The sequence below is a fragment of the Macaca thibetana genome, chromosome 1 (genome assembly GCF_024542745.1).
Source record: "Macaca thibetana thibetana isolate TM-01 chromosome 1, ASM2454274v1, whole genome shotgun sequence".
Classification (NCBI taxonomy): domain Eukaryota; kingdom Metazoa; phylum Chordata; class Mammalia; order Primates; family Cercopithecidae; genus Macaca; species Macaca thibetana.
This window is the reverse complement of record NC_065578.1, coordinates 208,199,648-208,216,730: the sequence shown is the minus strand read 5'-3', so window position 1 is coordinate 208,216,730 and position 17,083 is coordinate 208,199,648. Positions and strand designations below refer to the sequence as shown.

The following is a 17,083-nucleotide window of genomic DNA, read 5'->3' as shown; positions in this document are numbered from 1 at the left end:
AAAGAGGATTTTAGACCAATATCCCTGATGAACATCGATGCAAAAATCCTCAATAAAATACTGGCAAACCGGATTCAGCAACACATCAAAAAGCTTATCCACCATGATCAAGTGGGCTTCATCCCTGGGATGCAAGGCTGGTTCAACATTCGCAAATCAATAAACATAATCCAGCATATAAACAGAACCAAAGACAAGAACCACATGATTATCTCAATTGATGCAGAAAAGGCTTTTGACAAAATTCAACAGCCCTTCATGCTAAAAACGCTCAAAAAATTCGGTATTGATGGAACATACCTCAAAATAATAAGAGCTATTTATGACAAACCCACAGCCAATATCATACTGAATGGGCAAAAACTGGAAAAATTCCCTTTGAAAACTGGCACAAGACAGGGATGCCCTCTCTCACCACTCCTATTCAACATAGTGTTGGAAGTTCTGGCTAGGGCAATCAGGCAAGAGAAAGAAATCAAGGGTATTCAGTTAGGAAAAGAAGAAGTCAAATTGTCCCTGTTTGCAGATGACATGATTGTATATTTAGAAAACCCCATTGTCTCAGCCCAAAATCTCCTTAAGCTGATAAGCAACTTCAGCAAAGTCTCAGGATACAAAATTAATGTGCAAAAATCACAAGCATTCTTATACACCAGTAACAGACAAACAGAGAGCCAAATCAGGAATGAACTTCCATTCACAATTGCTTCAAAGAGAATCAAATACCTAGGAATCCAACTTACAAGGGATGTAAAGGACCTCTTCAAGGAGAACTACAAACCACTGCTCAGTGAAATCAAAGAGGACACAAACAAATGGAAGAACATACCATGCTCATGGATAGGAAGGATCAATATCGTGAAAATGGCCATACTGCCCAAGGTAATTTATAGATTCAATGCCATCCCCATCAAGCTACCAATGAGTTTCTTCACAGAATTGGAAAAAACTGCTTTAAAGTTCATATGGAACCAAAAAAGAGCCCGCATCTCCAAGACAATCCTAAGTCAAAAGAACAAAGCTGGAGGCATCACGCTACCTGACTTCAAACTATACTACAAGGCTACAGTAACCAAAACAGCATGGTACTGGTACCAAAACAGAGATATAGACCAATGGAACAGAACAGAGTCCTCAGAAATAATACCACACATCTACAGCCATTTGATCTTTGACAAACCTGAGAGAAACAAGAAATGGGGAAAGTATTCCCTATTTAATAAATGGTGCTGGGAAAATTGGCTAGCCATAAGTAGAAAGCTGAAACTGGATCCTTTCCTTACTCCTTATACGAAAATTAATTCAAGATGGATTCGAGACTTAAATGTTAGACCTAATACCATAAAAATCCTAGAGGAAAACCTAGGTAGTACCATTCAGGACATAGGCATGGGCAAAGACTTCATGTCTAAAACACCAAAAGCAACGGCAGCAAAAGCCAAAATTGACAAATGGGATCTCATTAAATTAAAGAGCTTCTGCACAGCAAAAGAAACTACCATCAGAGTGAACAGGCAACCTACAGAATGGGAGAAAATTTTTGCAATCTACTCATCTGACAAAGGGCTAATATCCAGAACCTACAAATAACTCAAACAAATTTATAAGAAAAAAACAAACAACCCCATCAAAAAGTGGGCAAAGGATATGAACAGACATTTCTCAAAAGAAGACATTCATACAGCCAACAGACACATGAAAAAATGCTCATCATCACTGGCCATCAGAGAAATGCAAATCAAAACCACAATGAGATACCATCTCACACCAGTTAGAATGGCAATCATTAAAAAGTCAGGAAACAACAGGTGCTGGAGAGGATGTGGAGAAATAGGAACACTTTTACACTGTTGGTGGGATTGTAAACTAGTTCAACCATTATGGAAAACAGTATGGCGATTCCTCAAGGATCTAGAACTAGATGTACCATATGACCCAGCCATCCCATTACTGGGTATATACCCAAAGGATTATAAATTATGCTGCTATAAAGACACATGCACACGTATGTTTATTGCAGCACTATTCACAATAGCAAAGACTTGGAATCAACCCAAATGTCCATCAGTGACAGATTGGATTAAGAAAATGTGGCACATATACACCATGGAATACTATGCAGCCATAAAAAAGGATGAGTTTGAGTCCTTTGTAGGGACTTGGATGCAGCTGGAATCCATCATTCTTAGCAAACTATCACAAGAACAGAAAACCAAACACCGCATGTTCTCACTCATAGGTGGGAACTGAACAATGAGATCACTCGGACTCAGGAAGGGGAACATCACACACCGGGGCCTATCATGGGGAGGGGGGAGGGGGGAGGGATTGCATTGGGAGTTATACCTGATGTAAATGACGAGTTGATGGGTGCAGCACAGCAACATGGCACAAGTATACATATGTAACAAACCTGCACGTTATGCACATGTACCCTACAACTTAAAGTATAATAATAATAAATTAATTAAAAAAAAAATTCCTTCCTAATCTATTCACCACTGAATTTTTTTTTTTTTTTTTTTTTTGAGATAGAGTTTCATGCTTGTCGCCCAGGCTGATAGTGCAATGGCTCCATCTCAGCTCACTGCAATCTCCACCTCTTGGGTTCAAGTGATTCTCCTGCCTCAGCTGCCAAGTAGCTGGGATTACAGGCACGTGACCAAACCCAGTTAATTTTTGTATTTTTAGTAGAGATGGGTTTTCGCCATGTTGGCCAGGCTGGTCTTGAACTCCTGACCTCAAGTGATCCACCCACGTTGGCCTCCCAAAGTACTGGGATTACAGACGTGTGTCACCATGCCCGGGCCATCCATCATTCACTTCTAAATGGTTCATTGTTAATTCTCCATCTTATGTTCACCCTCCACCCAATAAGCCAGTCTCTAATTCTTTAAGGGAGGCAAATGCTAATCCAATGACTGTTTTTAATTCTCATGGAACCTTTAAGTGAGGAATTTTGTTTGTAGTTAACCAAAGTAATGGTTATTTTTTGAAATAACAAAAATAGGGATTCTTTTTTCTTTTATAAATTAAGTTTAATTTAGAAACTTATAAACTTTTTAATTTTTGAGCATCCAGCTTCAGAAATAAAAATAATAATGCCTAAAATGAGAGTATAAACATGTTTATTGTTTCTCAGAGTTTACTTCCTTTCTTCATTTATTAGCAGATAGAAAGTACTGATCTGCTCTCTTGCTGAAGGTTGTAAAGAAATTAAAAGTTTAGGTAGATGAGTTACCCACACCCATCCTAAAACATCACAGATCCCCCTAATAGCCTCAAAGGAAGCACAACTTTCTGGCTTTTCTATAGAGTTTATGGCTGGGATATAGCACCTGCTTGAAATAAAATAGAGTCAGAGTTCATCTAAACCACCCCAAAAGTGTTTGGCATTAAACTCAAGGATTCAAATATTTCAGGAATCTGGAAACTACCAACTACTTAATAATGAAGCAAATTAAGTGAAATTCATAAAGGTTGAAGGTTCTAAATGGCCCAGTGTAGGAAAAAGAGTCAAGCTGTCAGACAGCTTGGAATGGAAATATCACATTTCCAGCTGCTGGTGGAAATCTATAAAAATCTGAGCAACAGACTGTAGGTAACAGGCATGTTACTGCTTCTCTAGTAATGTTTTAATTGCTGTTTGCAACTGTTTTTGTTTGTTTGTAATCCATTTCCTAATCATTAAGGACTCAGATATAAAAATAATTCCTGCTTTATTCTCTACAAGCTGTCAACAGGATGGAAAAACAGAGGGGGGAATTATAGCCTACAGCAGTATGAGCAAAAAGGAAGAATGAACATTCAGTGGATCAAGATGTGCGAGCGGGAGTGCATGTAGCATCCTGTGTCATGGAGCAGGCCTTTAGACACAGAACCAGACATGGGACTTGTTAGGATACACTCTCGAATCCCAGGGCTGAACACACACTGCACACTAGCTAAAACATCTAGTTATTCCTACTACCCAAAACATACGTAAAGCTTCCGCAGAGAAAGAACTCACCTCCACTGCTGCTGAGAATCAGTCCTTTCCTACGATAACTCTGGCTTCTCCTTACCAGGTCATAAAACGAGAGGCATAATGAAGTCCTGATTGGAGAGCTAGAAGGATACTGGTATCTGACTTGCCTTGTGATGAACCACTACTACAGAAACCTGCTTATTTAAAAACAGAGCACGTTCATATGGTCATCTCTTGAGAACCTGTACTAATAAGCTCCAACAAAAAGCATGGGAACCTGGAATCAATAAATAATCCTAAAAACCTCATTTAACCTAGTGACTGCATCCTTCCCTCTGGCAATTAAACTGACTTCCATGTTTCCTTAGGTCTCTACTCTGGAGGATAAGAGAAGCAGCAAAAATCACTGACTGAGTTGACCATCCAGCCCTAAATAATGAAGAGATGACCATAAACTCTATTTTAAAAATGGTAAGTGCCAAAAAATCTTTTTGATAGTCTTTTTAATCCCTGGCAGTTCCATCTCACAATTAATTAAATTCATTTGAAGACACAATAGTAATCTTTGGATAAGCATGAAAATAAAACATTAGAATCCCAAATATACTCCCCTAGGGGCAATCACATAAGCATATTAGAGATAAATGAAATTTTTTACAAATAGCAAACCTTTATTTACCAATTTGTGGATTCCCCCCCACCCCCGTCTTAAATCTCGGGTATTTTGTATTTTCACATTTTTCACTTTCCTTCTGTCCCTAGATCCTCCTAATTTCCTACTACTCAAGTAATTTGTTCCGTTTAATCAAAGAAATCAACCTGATATTTCATTACATTTAGCTAAAAACTCAGAAATAAACCTATTTATGAAGCGTACTATGTCATATACTGTAGAAACTTCATTTTAGCCGTGTTATATTGCTGGCAATTACTGAACTACAAGAGGCTTTTTTTTCCCCCCTCTCTCTCCCAACTTAATAAAGCCTGTCAAAGTTTCCAGGAAACCAACTGTGACTGCTGCTTTTATTGCGTTCTGATGGGATCAGTGATTACAGAACCTCAGCGTCACAGATCGCTCTCTCCATAGAGCGCGGAGGAGAACGCGGTGTAATCCAGGGCGCCAGGCACACTGCCTGGGCCCGAGTAGGCGGGCATCCTCTTGATGCAGTACTGGGCCTGATCCGGGGGCAGCTCCCGACGCAGCTCCTCCGCCAGGATATATGGCTGGAAAAAAAATACACACGTGTTTGCAGTCAGTTGTAGAAAACACCACAACATAAATAGTCTTAATACTGACATATTTCTTGCATCTGTTTAATTTTTCAAAAGGACTAAAGAATAGGGAGTCTATTGGCATAGTAGTACCAGACAACTACCAGAAAGCCAAGTTGTACTTGTAGGAGTGTATCTAGAAGCTGGCCTGGCCAGCAGGAAGGGTGACATGCTTCATAAAGGCAAATGGAGCATTACTAGTACTTCTCAAACTGAGCCACAATGCAAGGATACATACTATGATCTGCATTTCATACCAGAAAAGATGAAGCTTTGCAAAAAAATGTTCAGTGGGAAATAGGACAATTCCAGCCAAATAGACTGGTTGGTGAAAGTCAAAGTAAATCACAAATATCACATTATAATTTATATAATTATAGTTTGTATATTATATAATTTATAGTAGAAGTTTCTTAGTGGGGTTGGAGGAGCCACGGTTTATTACCTTCTAAGTCAGCTGGGCTCTTTCCCATCCACCCTCACCCCATAGGTAAATGATTCATTTTAAAGAAAACATTATTTTAAAAATAGTTGGTCTTATCTGATTTTTAAGGTAACAAATATGGCTCTGTCAATGTGTTTAACATGCTAACCTCCTTGTGGTAATGTTCATTATCCTCTCAGCCAGAAAACAGGGTAAAATAATCCTGTCCCAAATTGAATTTAGACATAGAGATGTTTTTATTGTTTGGGGGGTAAAATATGAAAATTCTGAACTGGCAATTAAACTCCTCCTGAAGGTCTAGGCTACATGTAATGAAAAGTTTGCCAATTTTTTACTGACTGAACAGCTATATTTAACTTTGCTCCATGATTTTGCTGGGCACAAAGTCAGGGTTATTGATCCTTGGGAGAACGTACCCAGTTTTATAACATCTAAATTGCATGGTTTCTTCTTTCTGAGTCACAGTCACCAAACTAGAATGTAAAATGGGGGTTGAACCAGTAACACACACACACACACACACACACAAACATAAAAGTACAAACACACTACTGTCCCTTCTATAAAAATTCAATGCAAGGCCAAGCACGAATGCCAGCAATGGCGTGTCTGTTCCCTCTGTGCTGAGCGCCCCATTGTTGTGTATCTACCTGCTGCTTTCTGAAATCAGTGCCAATGTTGTATAAAACACACTGGTATAAAAATGGTTTTTATTTATAACACTGTTGCCTTTTCTGTTAGAATGACGTAATGGACTCCTGCTAAAGCAGAAGCAAATCTGTGAATGCAGACCTTATCAGAAGCCAGGATCCGGAAGGAGGCGATGACCTGCTCGGCGGTATCCGTGTCGGCCGTCTCTCTAGTCATGAAGTCGATGAAGGATTGGAAGGTGACAGTACCTTGCCCATTGGGATCTACCAGGGTCATGATGCGGGCAAATTCGGCTTCACCCTGGGGCAAAGTGCAAAGAAACATGTACTCGAACGGTATGCAGCTCTCAACAGAGCCGTTCTCATTCTTTCCCTAGTGACACGCCAATTCTTTTATGTCTGAAAACTGAAGTTTGACCTGTGTTTCCCTTCAGTCTTTGGACGAGACTCCCCTTAAGGGTGACTTAGGTTTACTGCTACCAAATAATTTTAAAAGTTGCTGGAGCTTCAAACCAGAAGCTTGTAAATGTCAGAATTCTTTCCTCTCTGGGCCCCACTGCTAGCCTTCATGGGTCACGGAATGTAATTATGGAAGACTAGGTCAAAGCCAGAGCTGAACCCTTTTCTCAGATTAGAACTAGGAAAGCGATGCTGCCAAATTGAAGGCAGCTCAGAACACGGCTGTCACGACTGTAGGTTACAGTCCCTAAGAGAATCGAGGCAGGCCAGGTTAAAAGTACCCATTAATGGGTAACAGAGAAGCACTGGATATTCTAGGACTATTCCAGCCCAGAGGAAATGTAAGTTTATCTTGGCTGATTTATGACTAAACCTTTTTTACCTTTCAACATATTAGAGGAAAAGGCACTTCAAAAATCATCAGGATGCTACTAAAAGCCACTGAAGTGTACACTTTAAATAGGTAAACCACAGTACGTGAGTTATATCTCAGTAAAGCTGTTTAAAAAAATCAAAAAGCCTATGTTCTCATCTCCTTCACTAGAAAAAATCATCTGACCAATTATTGAATAAAAATAAATGCTTTGGTTCTGTGACTTTTTTTTTTTTTTTTTTTTTTTTTTTTTTTGACAGAGTTTCACTCTTGTCGCCCAGGCCGGAGTGCAGTGGTGCAATCTCAGCTCACTGCAACCTCCGCCTCCCAGGTTCAAGTCATTCTCCTGCCTCAACCTCTTGAGTAGCTGGGATTACAGGCACCCAACACCATGGCTGGCTAATTTTTGTATTTTTAGTAGAGATGAGGTTTCACCATGTTGGTCAGGCTGGTCTCAAATCCCTGACCTCAGGTGATCCACCCGCCTCGGCCTCCCAAAGTGCTGGGATTACAAGCGTGAGCCACTGTGCCAGGCCCCGTGACTTTATTTTTATATAGCAACAGTGAGACCTTCAAAAAATCTTATCCTATATAATGAAAATGAACCAATCCCAAATGCACTACCTTGGTTTGAGCTTATAATCTTCTATAATAGAAATCCAAACTCAATAAAATATCAAATCTTAGTACACAATTTCAACTTCTGTCTTACCAGGTCATAACCCATGGAAATCAGGCAGGCTCTGAAATCCTCATGATCCATCAGGCCATTCTTCCTCTGTTGGCAAAAACAAAGGACAGAGCAGGTGAGCACAGAGCAAGACGGGCAACACTACTTGACCAACTGAACAAAGATCTGGTAAGAGAAGCGCTTCGAGCTCTGCCAAGGTCATAAATGTCACCACTGACTTGCAAGAAGGATGGAGCCAGCACAAGGATGTTACAAACTAGTGTCTTAAAAATCAAAAAGAGGGGAGAGGAGGGTAAAGACCAGACAAAAACGAAAGGAGACCACACACTCAAGAAAATAGCAAAAGGAACCAGTTGAGAGCTCACTACTGCCACCTACTGATGACAGAACATATCGTAAATGTTCTAAGAAATGATGATGCTCTCAATGATCCCAGGTTGTCATCATTTGTAAAATTCCTGCAGAGATGAGCACATTCCTAGAGCTCCAACACCTAAAAAGCAACTACTCTTAGGCCCTTGGGCCAGGACGCAGTGGCCCCTATGTGTGGCAAGGTCAGCTGCTCCCAAAAATCCAATGAGAGTCTACACAGAGTAGTGTGCAAGAAGGGGTCCACAGGGACAAGTTTCCCAGCTGAGAAAGGCCAGGTCAGGACAAACTGCGACCCAACTCCACAGAAACAGGGGTGTCAATGCAAAGCCCTGCATGTGACGTGAAGCGCACAGCTGTGCTGAAGATTCCCTGGAGGGTTTTGAAAGGATGGCTAATGTTTCAGCATCAGTACACACTTAGAGAAGAAAACACTGGTTATTGGCCATATGAATTATTAAATAGAAGGCTATTTTCTGTTGTTTGCGCTTGCCCATGAAACAGCCAGTCCCAAAAGCTAATGTCAGAAGTTCTTTTTTTCTATGAATAAGAGACTTTATGTGTCTGTCCTCACACCCATGTACTCTGCCCTCAGTCACCGCCAGATTCCTCAGCAGCATTCTCTGAAGTGATGCTTCCCACCTTGACCCGATTCTCCTCCACTTTCTCTAATGCTCCTCCTCTGGCTCTTCTGCCTCCCATAAATGTAGTAGTTCCCTAAGATCTGGGCCTTCTCTCTTCTTACTCTCCAGACTCTTGCTGGACAGGGCCATTATACGGTGACTCCTGCAGGCTTCAGCCCAAAACTCTAGACCTGGACTCCTCCTGCTTTTGCAATAGCTGAGTCCCACTTCTCCCATGTCTTCATGGTTTGAACTTTCCATCTCACCCTCTCCCTTAGCCCCCAAATCCTGTTGTTCGCCTCTGTCAGATTTGTCTCAATCTCATATCTACCTCTTTTCTTTTCTTCATTCCCACCGCTCCTATCCCTCAGCCCTGAAGTTCATGTTCCTTCTCTCTCACTTTTCCAAACAGACACGGGTCTGACCCTCTACTAACTTTCTCATCTTTTCTCCTTCCCTTATGTCTATCCTTTATCTTAAATGTGCTGTCTGGCTTTTTTTTTTTTTTTTTTTTTTTTTTTTTTTTTTTTTTGCAGCACAGCTCTGGTCGTGTTATACCTATGCTGTAAAACCTTCTCTAATTCTCTGATGCCCACGAAGAATCCCTCCATTCACAGCCTCTGTGCCCCCTGCCATGCCTATCTTTACCATTTAATGAAAAGACGAAGCCGAGTGGATCCGTATCCCTGACATGACACCCCTTCCCACTACACAGTAAGCAAACTATTTTCCCCAGAAGACAAAGAATCATGTTTAATTTGAACAAACTTCTAAACATGGCAAGTTCTGCACTGTACTCCTTGGACTTTTGTTGCAAAAGACTGTGATCACCTTGGATTCAAATCAATGTGCTTTCTTCCTCTAACGCAGCCCCAGTGAATAAGAGTGTCTTTCAATAAGAGATGGTTGTGTGCCGGGATGAAGAGCCATCATTTCCCTCCTTGGAAGAAAAATGACTTGGGCTTTAATGAATACAGTTAGGTCAAATCAAAGCACATTTCTGCACAATGAAGGTGTGCTGAAACTATAAGAACATCAATATCCATCTCTGTGTATAATTTTTCACTAATGCCTAGCTCTGAACCCTCTAACAGGCCCAAATCTGACTGGTCTATCTAGCCCAGAGGCATTTTAGGAACCACTGAAGGACATTTGCAAATCATAACAGGGCTCCATACAAAGTAATGGTACACTCCTTTTAGTGATCTTTAAGAATTGGAACGTAGCTAGGCGCGGTGGCTCATGCCTGTAATCCCAGCACTTTGGGAGGCTGAGGCAGGTGGATCACCTGAGGTCAGGAATTCGAGACCAGCCTTGCCAACATAGTAAAACCCTGTTTCTACTAAAAATACAAAAAATTAGCTTGGCATGGTGGTGCATGCCTACTTGGGAGACTGAGGCAGGAGAATCGCTTGAACCCAGGAGGTGGAGGCTGCAGTGAGCTGAGATCGCACCATTGCACTGTAGCCTGGGCACCAAAAGCACAACTCCGTCTCAAAAAAAAAAGGCCAGGTGTGGTGGCTCATGCCTGTAATCCTAGCACTTTGGGAGGCCGAGGTGGGTGGATCATGAGGTCAGGAGATCGAGACCACCCTGCCTAACATGGTGAAACCCTGTCCCTACTAAAAAAAATACAAAAATTAGCTGGCGTGGTGGCGGGTACCTGCAGTCCCAGCTACTCAGGAGGCTGAGGCAGGAGAATCACTTGAACCCAGGGGGAGGAGGTTGCAGTGACCCGAGATCGTGCCACTGCACTCCAGCCTGGTGACAGAGCGAGACTCCATCTCATTAAAAAAAAAAAAAAAAAAAATTAGAGTGTAGCCTTAATAGTCACTCACTTTCAGCCACAGGATTAGTAAATAGTATTTTCTCATAAAGAATTGGTTTTACTCAATATTATTCAAATCAAAATACAAGATAATATTTTAAAAGCAGCACTTATCTTTTTATATGCCTTTACTATGAAAATTATCACCATTTTGTTGGTGCATGTCCTTAAAAGAGATCATGTGTCAATTTTGTTAATTAAAAAAGAAAACTGAGTTGTGTATGTTGAAAGAACAGGTTAAATTATGACCAGATGCTTTTCCTAAACAGTTGCTTAGGAAAAGCGTATCAGAGTTTTGTATTTAAGTCTTTACAAAATGACCTAAAGCCAACAGTCAGATTTTGTGAAAAATACACTTTGACTTAGAACAAATGAGCTTTGATGTCAACTAGAAATGCATTCTTATTAAGCGATCTGCATGAAACAGCACACAAACCTGGACTTTGTGTCACCTTGAGCAACATCAGAGCTTAGGACACTTAGTTTTGGTGGCGATTTTCTTTTGTCATAAACGATCCTGTTTCCCTGTAAATGTTGGGGAGCCTTAAGACTTAACCCGAGAGCACGCATATTATTTCAGATGCATTGTTTAATGTCCCCAGTATTGCCCTTCAAGTAAGTAGAGAGTGGTACCCTGTCAAAGTGGTTGAAGGAGGCTCTGAACTCATTCATCTGCTCCTGGGTGATGCCCTTCGCATCTCTCGTCAGGATCTGAGTCTCCACCTCATTGATGGTTCTGGCGATGGTTGTCAGCAGCAGCTCCCATCCAACACGTATGTGCTATTGAGGGAAAAGGGGAAAGATCAGTTCCAGGTCTTTCCAGCATGTCAACGCTGCCTCTTACTTTCATAACGGCACAGCCGACTCAGAGGGCTTACTAAGCAAGGCTCGGGATCGCCTTCCCTGCACTAGAAAAAAAATTCTACTTTGTCATCTGTTGTAAGATTCTGCAGTGAGAAGTACTCACAAGTACTTACAGCTTTCTAGCGGACACTCTGTAGGATATGCTCTATCACCAGGGTTCTAACGGTGGCAGCGGGCACTCTGTAGTATATGCTCTGTCACCAGGGTTCTAACGGTGGCAGCAGGCACTCTGTAGGATATGCTCTACAACCAAGGTTCTAACGGTGGCAGCGGGCACTCTGTAGGATATGCTCTATCACCAGGGTTCTAACGGTGGCAGCGGGCACTCTGTAGGATATACTCTTATCACCAGGGTTCTAACGGTGACAGAAGGCACTCTGTAGGATATACTCTTGTCACTAAAAATATTTTCCCATTTACCAAGTAGCAGGATGAGCCCTGAGTTATACCTCCGGGCTCCCAGAGAGATCAGTTTGGGCCTAACTGGTGGAAATGCAACAGTCCAGCTTCTGGCACTCACCTTGAAGAAGTGTAGCGAATTTATGGTGGTGATAATAATAATGATAACGTCACTGTCAGGAATATCATATAGTTCTCGATAAAGCTCACGAAGCATTTCCACAAATAGTGACTGGAAAGGCTTAAAGATCCCTAACTTTCATACTTGTAGGTCTTAGCAGGAACAAAGAAGGACATGTGCATGAAGAAAGGACCCTGGGGAGGTGGCGGGGTCCCCGTGAGAAGCGAGCGGCGCACGCGTGCCTGGCTGCCATACCTCCATCGTGTAGTTCGTGTGCTTGTTGTCAAAGACAAGGGCCTCCTGGATGAGCTGATGGTCTCCCTCCAGCTTGTCGATGTTGTTCTTGTAGTTGATGATGTTGTGCTCGTACTGCTTCAGCTGATTCATCTGGTCCTCCAGGGCTCCTGTGATCTGGATGGAGCTCCGGGCAATCTCCTGAGGGAGGCGAGTGAGCAAGCAGACAGAAACAAAGTGAAGTGCCCTCTAAGGGAGCTCGGTGCGAGGCGCCGTTCCAGACCCTGCATCGGGTGCTGGGCCAGCGTCAGGCAGTGGCCGGTGTCACGTGGCTCACTTTTCTCAGTGAGCATCATAGAACAAAACAAGGTCTAGTTCTAGTCTGTCTAGAGAATGGGAAAAAAGTCAACCAAGATCCAAAACAGAGAGGCAAGAGGGGTTAGAGCTGAGTCCTGTCGGCTTCTTGCCACGGGAGGGAAATGCCGTTGGGCAGAGCCGCCCTGCTCTGGAGGAGGCTGGGGGTGGGCTGCATGGGTGGAGCTGCCGGACAGATTTAAGACCCACAAGATGCTTCCTCCATCAGAATTTCTTATATTTTTAGATGGTCTCCCCTTAAAGAAAAAAGTCAATATTTTAACACCAAAAGGGTGGTGGGGCAAGAAATACGTGGGTCAATAAATGTCTCCTGGCTGTTCTTGATGATCAAAGGACAACAGTGTTATTTAAAGACCACTGTCCCTCAAATGTTCTGAAAATGCAAAGCATTTGTGGGCCTTCACGTGTCCTCCTTGTAGGGACAGACGGTTTGAAGTCTAGGCCCTGCAAAGGCCAAAAACTGAGAAAAAGCCCTGTCACCGTTTTTAGTGAGAGAATAAACAGAACCTAGCAAGACCCCACTCTCCTTCCTTGAGTGCCCGCTTCCTGCATTCGGTATTGTGCCCCGGTCTGCACACTGTCCCCAACAGCCAGGGGCTGAAAGATAAACCTGGGGTGATAACAGAACGGTGCTCCCACCTGATTGAGTGGGTGGCTGGAAACCACAGCATGTGCGGTGTCACTGCTGCGTGGCTAAGGGACTTATCGCAGGGCTTGTGAACAGCGCCTGGGAGGGCATGGCTTACCTCCATCTTGTTCTGGATCCAGGGCCCAATGGCATTGGCTTGTGCAGCAAACTGGCGCCTCAGACGCTCGTTAGCATGCTGGCGAGCCAGCTCCTCCTGCAGGGACTGATCGCGGATGGGCACGAGTTGCTTCACCTGTCAGGGCCCAAGGACAACAAGGGTTAGAGGCCAGCTGTGGTCTCACAGGAACGACCACAGAATGTGGGAATAGTTCAAGGGGTTGGGGTGGGAATGGAGAAGGAGAAAGGAATGGAGGAGGGTGTGGGGAGAAGGAAGAGGGAGGATAGGGAGAAGGAGTCCCTACTCTAGGGACTAGAGGATGAGCTTGATTTAGCTTTGACTGCCATCTAGTGCCACCAAGTGCCTGCTGAAAGACAGGATGAGGTGGAGGGTATTTAACAGCCTGCAGTAGGAGCAGCGACCATTCCCCTCCAGCCAGAGGCTCTCGGCCTGCTGCCCAACCAAGTCAGGGCCAGGTCCAGAGTACAGAGGATTTGTGAACTTGGATGAAGGGAACACTGACATGTCTATATTCACCATCACAGATTAAAATTTAGCACTCTCTTTGTTTATGAATGATGTGGACAGCAAATCTGCAGCAGTATTTAGCAGTCCCTGTGATCTTATCACAACAGAAATCACAGACATTCTATACTAACGTTACAGTTATGCCTGCCTCTTGCAATAAATATCACGTACACTCTGCACTACTCCAAAATTATTAGACCTGCTGTTAGATCTTGGTTTTAAATGTGTTCATAAAGAAGCACATACATTACAATAACTTTAGAGATATTTGAATAACTACATTTCAATATAATTTGTTTCCTTTGTAATATTAAATATTTTTATAAATTTACAAACATTATTATCAGAGGAATCCACAGGCTTCCCCAGACTGCCAGAGGAGTTCATGACACCAAAATGTGAAGAGCCCGCGCTGGGTTCATGAGTTCGATTCTTATACCATGCTGGCCCACAGAAGAGTATACACCTGGTCTGCTTCCTTTCTGTTCCATTTGTGAGTTACGTTTTAATACTATGCCTCCATTATCTTTCAATAAATGGAAAAGAAAAAAGCTACTTCAAAAATCTTTCTTTGTGTCATCTGCAAAACTGCTACTAAAAGCATTATTATTGTCTTTTTTTTTTAAACAAAAATCCATTTGCTTTATAACTTACTGATGGGAGAAAAGTTTGTCTCACTTTAAAAAATGATGTATTTCTACCCAGGCGTGGTGGCTCACATCCGTAATCCCAGCACTTTGGGAGGCCAAGGCAGGTGGATCACCTGAGGTCAGGAGTTTGAGACCAGCCTGGCCAGCATAGTGAAACCCCATCTCTATGAAAAATATAAAAAATTAGCCAGGCGTGGTGGCGGGTGCCTATAATCCCAGTTACTAGAGAGGCTGAGACAGGAAAATCGCTTGAACCCAGGAGGCAGAACTCAGCGATGAGCTGAGATTGTACCTCTGCATTCTAGCCTGGGCGACAGAGTGAGACTCTGTCTCAAAAAAATGAACATAATAAAAATGAAAACTAAAAAATGATATATTTCCTTTTTTTCCCCCCTACGAAAACTACTTAACTCAGTTTGCTTCCTTTCTGTTTTTGGGTGTTTGTTAGGAAGACCAGAGCTAAATTTAAAGCTCAGATGCGCTAATTAACCACTGTCTCTCAGATGAATACTCTCCTCTTCCTCATACCTGTTTTTGTCTTTTGCACTGTTTCTAACCATCTTGCTGCATGTGTGTTTTTATAGTAAAAGCCACTTCAGACCAATGTGGTGGACTTATTCCTCAAAAACTATGATTGGCATACTGAGATGACTGACTGTGCTATAATTTCAACCATGAAAAGAAATGTCTCAATCTTAAAAATGAGGCAAAAGGGCTCAAATTATCCCATTTGGACCATAATTACATTTGTCGATAGCTGCCCCAAATTTAAAAGGCAGCAAGTTAGTATGAATACTTTCATTGCCAAGATGTAATTTTCTAAGCAATTTTTCTGCATTTAAAATTCACACACATCTGGGACATGTCTATATCATATTCTAAAAATTCTTTTAAAAAGTACTATAAGTACTTGTAAGCAAGTTTTGAACCAAATTTCCAGTTGGGGCTTTAAAAACCATTTCCTTTATGGCATTAGGGTCATAACCTATAGCGGCTGCGTCAACATTTGTAAGATGTTCCTTAAGTAAAATAATCTCTGCTTTCTTTCCCCACAAACTGCAGAAGCTGCTGGAGGGTCCTTAAGAGTTTATCACATTTGGCCTGTGAAATCTGGGATAAAGGAAAATCCTGATTGTGACGCAAAATGAGGCTGTCACCCTAAGTCCCCGAGGCGTTAACTTCCTCCTTCAACTTCAGCTTCGAGAATGCCCCCTGGTCCCACACCAGGCCCTCAGCCACCCACCTTGTCCCACTTGGTCCGGAGCTCATCCATGGTGACAGTGCTGTACGGGTTGCTGGAGCTGATTCTGATACTGTAGCTCTGAATCACCTTCTCCACCTCGTTCTGGATGGCCATGATGGACTGCCGCTCTCCGTCCGCCTCGGGCAGCGTGGCCTTGAACTGCTCATGCGCAGTGATCAAACTCTACACCCGAGACACAAGAGGAGAAAAACAGTGTGGCTTGAGTGTTAATTTCATAGGCTTCCATATTCCTTTCTGCACACAAGTAAATGCCTTGTTAATTGCAAGAACCTCTGGAGAAAAACACATTCTGAATGCTTTAGAAAAAACTCTTTAGGTACACAGAAGTCAAGTTCCTGGAAAATGGAAAAAGGATATCACGATGACTATTAATTTGATTGATGGCTACTCACCCAGAGTCTTTTAAAAATCTTTTTTTTTTTTTAATCAGTTTTCCTTTCACTGTTTTCGATCACCAGCTATTGTTTAGGTCTTTCTTATTTTCTGCTGACGAGCAGAACTTAACTTAGCGGCACTTCCTTTTTTTTTTTTTTCGAGACAGGGTCTCGCTAGGTCACTCAGGCTGGAGTGCCGTGGCGCAATCATGGCTCACTGTAGCCTTGAACACTTGGGCTCAAGTAATCCTCCTGCCTCAGTCTCCTGAGTAGCTGGGACTATAGGGTATACATCACCATGCCTGGCTAATTTTTTTCTTTTTCTTTTTTGTGGAGACAGGGTCTCATTATGTTGCCCAGGTTGGTCTCAAACTCCTGGTCTCAAGTGATCCTCCCCGCCTGGGCCTCCCAAAGTGTTGGGATTACAGGTGTGAGTCACCACGCTCAGCCCTTAGATGCCCTTTCTAATGGCCAGTGTTACCTTTGTAGTCCTACAAAAGCATCTGACATTTGCTACTGTTATCCCTAAAGAAAACCAGAAAGTACATCCCTACTCCTCAAAAAGAAAAGGCCACAGAAACTAACTCTTCCCAGAAACCGCTCTAAAGAGCCATTTATCAAACCTATTCTTTGACCCGAATATGAGCAGCCCTGCAAATTCAGCTGCTCAAAGACCTCACTGCCTCCTGGAGCACCTTTGAGTGTGAAGCTACTGTTCTCTTTAGGTGCAGCAACAGATCAGCTGCCAACAGAGTTCTGACAAAGAGTGTGACTTCCAAGGCGTGCTTAGAGGTCTCCCTTATTCCACAAATAAACGATTTTAGACTGTCGGCCTGCGCTTAAGAGTGCAT

At 42.6% G+C, this 17,083-nt stretch overlaps 1 protein-coding gene across 3 annotated transcripts in view; it reads right to left on the bottom strand.

Annotated features, from left to right (window-relative positions):
• Nucleotides 1–3,655: 3,655 nt before the first annotated feature.
• Nucleotides 3,656–17,083, bottom strand: part of ACTN2 (actinin alpha 2) — a 76,290-nt gene continuing 62,862 nt past the window's right edge. For all 3 annotated transcript variants that reach the window (XM_050770724.1, XM_050770716.1, XM_050770730.1), the window contains 7 exons: nucleotides 15,838–16,020; nucleotides 13,417–13,551; nucleotides 12,317–12,496; nucleotides 11,311–11,457; nucleotides 7,879–7,944; nucleotides 6,477–6,635; nucleotides 3,656–5,191 (listed from right to left, as the gene is read on the bottom strand). In XM_050770724.1, the coding sequence (XP_050626681.1) occupies nucleotides 5,033–5,191; nucleotides 6,477–6,635; nucleotides 7,879–7,944; nucleotides 11,311–11,457; nucleotides 12,317–12,496; nucleotides 13,417–13,551; nucleotides 15,838–16,020 (1,029 nt within the window). In that variant the 3' untranslated portion in view covers nucleotides 3,656–5,032. The remainder of the gene's footprint in view (nucleotides 5,192–6,476; nucleotides 6,636–7,878; nucleotides 7,945–11,310; nucleotides 11,458–12,316; nucleotides 12,497–13,416; nucleotides 13,552–15,837; nucleotides 16,021–17,083) is intronic.